We start from the raw sequence: 6,228 nt of genomic DNA, 5'->3' as shown, positions 1-6,228 counted from the left end.
TGAGTAACTTCTGGTCCCAGTCGCTAGATGGCGCTAGGTTATCGGTCTCCAAATTTAGTTTCGGTAGTTTATATCTTTCGCCGGTAGATGGCGCTAGGTTATCATGTCACAAATTTAGGTCCTGTAGTTTCCTCCTTTCGCCGCTAGATGGCGTCAAGTTATCATGCCAGAAATTTGGTTTCAGTAGTTTCCGTCTTTCGCCGCTAGATGACGCCAAGTTACCATGTCAGAAATTTGGTTCCCGTAGTTTCCGCCTTTCGCCGCTAGATGGCGCAATGTTATCTTTCCAGAAATTTAGTTTCTGTAGTTTCCACCTTTCGCTGCTAGATGGCGCTTGATTACCATGCCAAAAATTTAGTTTCGGTAGTTTCCACCTTTCACCGCTAGGTGGCTACCAGTATTGTTTGCAGAGAGCGCGTATATATAAATTTTTAAAACACGCATGCAGAATGAAACCTTGAAAATTCCTTAAATGTATTTTCAAGGAAATATTAACTACCGCAAATGATGTGTTTGATAGCACTGTGTGATATCAACAAAAGAGGCCTAAATAATTTACTTCACGCGTGCAATAATTTTGAAAATTTTTTTCTCTATTCGAGTGCTTCAGTATGCTCGAAAATGTAAAATAATTACGCTTATTAGTATTCGAAAATACATAAATACTTACTATTCAGGTAATATATGGATTTTTATTCGAGTGCATAAGGCCTGAGAACTTTTTGAGCGGTCCTGTACTGCAGTTGGCTCTGGAAACTGATTTACTAGTCGCACGCAACGCAGTTGTCAATGACTTGAACATAAGAACTTCAAAACTGTTCACCACACAATATCAAAATGGTCGAAGAAAATAATACTTTTGGGTTTGAGCTCATACAGTCATTGTACGATAATGAAATTGTGAAGAAGGAAGATGTTTTAATTTTGTTCATTCACTGGTATTTAATAAAACATGGATTCAAGTGCATCGGTCTTGGCGATTCGGTAAGTTGCGATAATATGTTTTTGCGCAATGTCACGCAATATAAACGTTTTGAATAATTATTTTGCATGTCATTTGTTCATACGATGAAATAATATGCACAAATATATTATTTTATTCAAAATTCGAAGCGTGTAATCGGTTAAGGTTATGTAGTTAATTTTGCAAGTCAGTTATGCCAAGTTGTCTTTTAGAAATTGTATTTTTCATGTAAGAACGTATTGTCATTCGTTGTTGTTTTTGAGTTGGAAATAAGTACAGCTCAAGTATTGGGCTGAAGATCAAAATACTGTAATGTATATTTTTGTGTGCACAATGACTTATGAACACCTTAAAATTTCAGAAAGCATTTAACGAGTCAGAGAAAGGGACTGAGTTACTTCCAGATGGTTGGAATTCACATCCAAATTATACATTTCGATACATAAATGACAAAAAGTTGTATATATTGCATGGTATAAAGTCAGACGAGGATCTACTTACAAATCTATTGGTAATTGGAAATTAAATTTATATTTTAGATACCATGATTTAATATATACAAAACAATAATGGAAATTATTAATATTCCATGTTGTAGAAAGTTGATGATCAGAATGTATCCAGTGCTCAGTTTCCAATTAATCAAACTATAAATGGTCTTCACGGACCATTAGAATCTCTAATATCCTCGCATCAAAGTGTTATAAATATAATTCAGAAGGACCTTATTGATCCCCTGCTGCCTGGTAATACCATAGATAATTCTACTCAGACAGGGGCAATAAATAGAGAGGAGCGCAACATTGAGATTGATAGAAGTCCTGATCCTTTAAGGGTGGGACCTGCAATACGACCTTCTTCTGTACCTCACAGATGGTAATATTTGCATTAATTCACTGAAACTTAATACATAATTTTTACAAGAAAAAGTATAGACATAATATGGGATGGCAGTAAGATAAACTGAAAAACCGATACAGTTGTAATTTAATGTATTTGTAAATAATATGGAAAACATCTTTACAGACTTATGATCTTGAGGATGTAAACCTGGAAGACATTTTGTCAGTTTCCGAATTTTGAATTTTTGTCACCTAGTCTCAAGTATACAAAGATCAGTCTCTTAGTTTTGAAAATATTCCAAACTAATATTCTTAACTTTAGCAAGTACAGTTGATTTTACAGATTTTAAAATAGCTATTTTTTTGTATAATTTATTTGATGTTTTCATTACTAATTTAATTAATTAATTATAATTTTGTTTGACGAAATATTTGTTTCATGCTTTGAAGGGATCCTCTTGCTGATCCTTCAAGTGTAGGAGGTGCTGATTTGAACCCATTTGGTCGCGGTGGCGGTGGTATGATTTATGATCCATTTTCAACGCTCCGCAATCCTGTGAATCCACTTAGACCAGCTTTAGGAGTTCCTGGAAGATTACCACCGTAAGTTGAAAAAAAAAAAATTAATTACGGTACAACATTTTATTACAATTTTCCCATAATATGTCATGTCACATATTGTAGGGGCGCAGTTCCTCCACATGCAAGATTCGATCCTTTTGGTCCTCCCGATATCGAGCAACCCAGACGACGCCATGATCCAGATAATGATCACTTACCTCCTCCAGGATACGATGACATGTTCATGTAAATGAAGGGATAAAATAATGTATAAGAAATATGTATCAGTTACGCATAGTTTTGTACACTTCGCTGTCTATTAATGTTTATCTAATTTTGTAAAAAAAACGAAAATAACGATATTTAAATAAACGATGCCTGTTGTTTAAAAAAAAATAGCTTGGCATAAAAATATTTTATTTTATTAAATTCGTCGGATGTGAAAAGTGTCATAACACGCTGCTTCTTCACAAAACGACTTCCATTCTTTTTTATTTCATTACTGATGTTTTACAATATAACAAAATTCATCATTTATAATTTAATCAATGTCATTAATACATCGGTAGGTAAGGAAATTACATTAACAAATTAAATACAATAATAATATAGTAATTCTTGTTTAAATTGCGCTAACTCGTTAAATTTATTTGTTTGTTTAATCGATTCGAAAAAGAGCGATCGTTCTCATCCCGTTACGTCGGTTCAAAATAGAGGATATTTTCTTTGCTACCTAAGTTGTTCCTGTTCTCAGTATTTATATACGAGTTGAAAAATATTTTCTTTAACGTAAAAGTAAATCAAATACGATTCTCATAGTCGCCATTATAAAAGTAATGGCAATTAAACGAAAAGCTACGTTTGTTCACCGATTAATTTTCTTGCATAATAAAATGAAATATGACACAACGTTTCGATTCAATTCTTCGAGAATAAAAATGTCTAAATAATAGGGGTGTGCCGAGATCTTGTCCGAAGTTCGCGTCTCATCCCGAATTACGCACACCTCTATCAAATACTCTGTGAGTACACGAAATAGTAAATATTCAGATCAAAATACGTCCCTAAATACAATTTCACAATAACATCTACCAATGCCCATTGATTATCGATTTAAAACACAGCGGATCACGATCCTCGTTAATCCCGAAAAAGATTTGAAATACATCATCGTTTTTTACAAGTAGTCACGTTTCACTAAGACCGATTATCAATCCCCTTCTAATTTGCAACTATTTTTTCGCAAAAAATGTATCACAGATAAAAAATATTCACGCACATTACGTAATTACTTCTGATATTGAAGTACATCTTGCCTTGAAGAAGTGAATCGACGTGCAAAATGAAATTTCACATGTTTCAAAATTCGTTGGTAACTATTTTTTTTTTCTCTTTTCAATGAGTCCTAGGTATACCTAATTAAAGTATCATTATCTTACTTTAAAAGGGCTATCATTGAGAAACAAAAACAAATGTTAGCGATCATGACAAATTGTGTAATAGTAAACTAAATAATAATATTAATAATAATAAATTGAACGAGTAAAAATTATTCATTCAATTTCGGATCTAAGGCTTGATAAGTATTTTTTTCTTATAAGAATGTCCCTCGTCCCATCCTCTGGTAAAAAATATTGCAGTTTTTTTTTTAACATTACAAAAAAGGAGCTGTACCAGGTTCAAATATCATTTCCAGTCTGTGATCACGGTGAATGTACTTTGTTTTGCGGAGTACCTAATGAATGAAAGAAAATTATGCACAAAAAGGGCAAACCTTATCACTGGTGACGCAACAATCGTGCAATTAAATTCGGTAGTCAGTTTCGTAGAAAAACCTTACGTGCTAATCATGAAAAGAAAACTAAGATACAAACAGCTAACGACAATTCACATCATTCTTGTACATAATCCCTGCCAAGTACGAAAATAGTAAAACGATTCACATATTATAAATACATGTATAGAAACGGTACATTCACGTATCGACAGACGCGTGAAATGATCTAAATATTACGTTCATTATTTTAGGAGCGAATTTTTTTTTTCTATTTTTTGAACACAGTTTAGTGTGGCGTACAGCGTCATCGACAATTTTACCAAAATACGATTACAATACATGCTTCACACAAAACGCGTATGCAGCTTTTAAAATTTTTTTCGAATAAAAGTGGATGTTTTTTCTTTAAAATCATTTTGGTGAAATTGCCGTTAAGCTACGATAAAAGTGATATATAACTCTGGAGTGATTCATTTCACTTCGTTTCGCAATATTTCGTTAGTTTCAAGTTAACGCAGATTTCAAGTCCAGTGAAAGTTAAGAATACCTATCAGTTCGGCATGCCACTGGAAATGCAACGCAATGTTCTCTCTCGTCCGTGTTAATAATTTACGAATTGATACTAGAAGATTTCGACTATCTATAAATCACTGTATCAGTGATTTATTTTATAGAAATTTAATAGTTCCTTTACAGGTATGGCAATGAGTAAAATATATGTACATTGCAGTTCAAAGTTGATTTGTATTAATTATGTAAAATACAAGCTGCACTTAAAAGCAGTAATGTTGATAGTTGAAAGAGTTTACATTTTTATAGAAACTTCCGGCAGAGTAGTGGCGCTTCCCTACCAAAAATTCTAATTTTTTAAGTAGAAAATAATAAATCTGGGAAACTGAGAGTTTGGGAATTTAAAAATATAGAAATATCAAGGTTTTAAATTTAGAAACGCTGTAATCTGGAAATTTCAAATTTTCAAATTGAAAGATTCATCACCATAAGTATCCATCACTGCTTCAAATTATACTTTTAACATAATATGCACAGTCAATTGATTACAGCAAAATTGTCTATACTTACGAATTGAATTTAATCGAGATATTATATCTTGAATGAAAATGGTATAATGTCTGAACCACACGCTGTTAAGGATACATGTTTTGCAACGAATGCGGTAAAGAAAGATTCGATCATAGCGATCTAAATGCAAACGCAATAGATCACTAAAAAAAAGTGTTGGCAAAGTATTTATGCATTTTTTGCAATCAAACATTCTGTAAAACATAACCTTTTATTGCACTAATTTCTCTAAACTACGTTTGGTGACGGTTGTGTACAATCGCAGTACTGAAAGAACCGTCTTTTTTTGCTAAAAATTCATGCTAGTTTTAAAGTTCTTGTTCCAACCATTTTTTAAATATTTAACATAAATAACGTATTGGCTAATGTTTACAAATTAATTAATTAATTAAGTATTGCATGTTTTATTTTCTTGGACCAAATAAATGCAGCCTTCTAGAATACCTATGCACAATTATCTTTAAACGAGGCACTAAGTATTACTGTATAACGCATAAGTTGATCCAATTTCTTTTATTGTACAATTTATGATCAGGAACATTTCAAATTCATTACTGTTCTGATCACGCGCACAAGGTTTCACTTGTTCTATAACGAGTAAAGTTGATTTAATAAAAAGTGTAGTACAAAAATTTCATAAAATCAGAATGCAAACAATTACAAGCAATTCACTTTTAAATTTCTTGCTTTAGAGAATTAGATGATGAAAGAGTATGCTTGTAACATATTTTAAGTAGTTCGGTTGCATTTCCATTGATAGGCCTTTCAGAACAGAGTCGATACAATTATGTCTCTTGTTACCAGGCGCGAAAACCTATACAATTAGGTATACCAATCAGTATGAATTAGTAACTTTTCACAGAAAAAAAAAAAGAAAAAAAAATCGTTTGATCTATTGGACACAGCAGGAGTTCTTTTGTCCATTTTTGAGCTTCAACCGAGATTTGGGACGATATTTTTCAAGATAGGCCAGCTGCTTCGAATTGATAGCGCCTCGTCTTTTA

General features: G+C 32.5%; 2 protein-coding genes across 8 annotated transcripts in view; one reads left to right on the top strand and one right to left on the bottom strand.

Annotated features, from left to right (window-relative positions):
• Nucleotides 1–730: 730 nt before the first annotated feature.
• PI31 (Proteasome inhibitor 31 kDa) lies at nucleotides 731–2,781 on the top strand. Its single transcript, XM_003706824.3, has 5 exons — nucleotides 731–984; nucleotides 1,326–1,475; nucleotides 1,563–1,840; nucleotides 2,257–2,409; nucleotides 2,491–2,781. The coding sequence occupies exons 1-5, from the start codon at nucleotides 838–840 to the stop codon at nucleotides 2,615–2,617; spliced, it is 855 nt and encodes a 284-aa protein (XP_003706872.2). The 5' UTR covers nucleotides 731–837; the 3' UTR covers nucleotides 2,618–2,781.
• The window catches only part of LOC100880917 (PRL-1 phosphatase), a 40,383-nt gene continuing 36,922 nt past the window's right edge, over nucleotides 2,768–6,228 (bottom strand). For all 7 annotated transcript variants that reach the window (XM_012293748.2, XM_076540771.1, XM_012293747.2 and 4 more), the window contains one exon: nucleotides 2,768–6,228. In XM_012293748.2, the coding sequence (XP_012149138.1) occupies nucleotides 6,117–6,228 (112 nt within the window). In that variant the 3' untranslated portion in view covers nucleotides 2,768–6,116.

This window comes from Megachile rotundata, chromosome 2, assembly GCF_050947335.1.
Source record: "Megachile rotundata isolate GNS110a chromosome 2, iyMegRotu1, whole genome shotgun sequence".
NCBI classification, from domain to species: Eukaryota; Metazoa; Arthropoda; class Insecta; order Hymenoptera; family Megachilidae; genus Megachile; species Megachile rotundata.
This window is presented reverse-complemented; position numbering and strand designations above follow the sequence as displayed.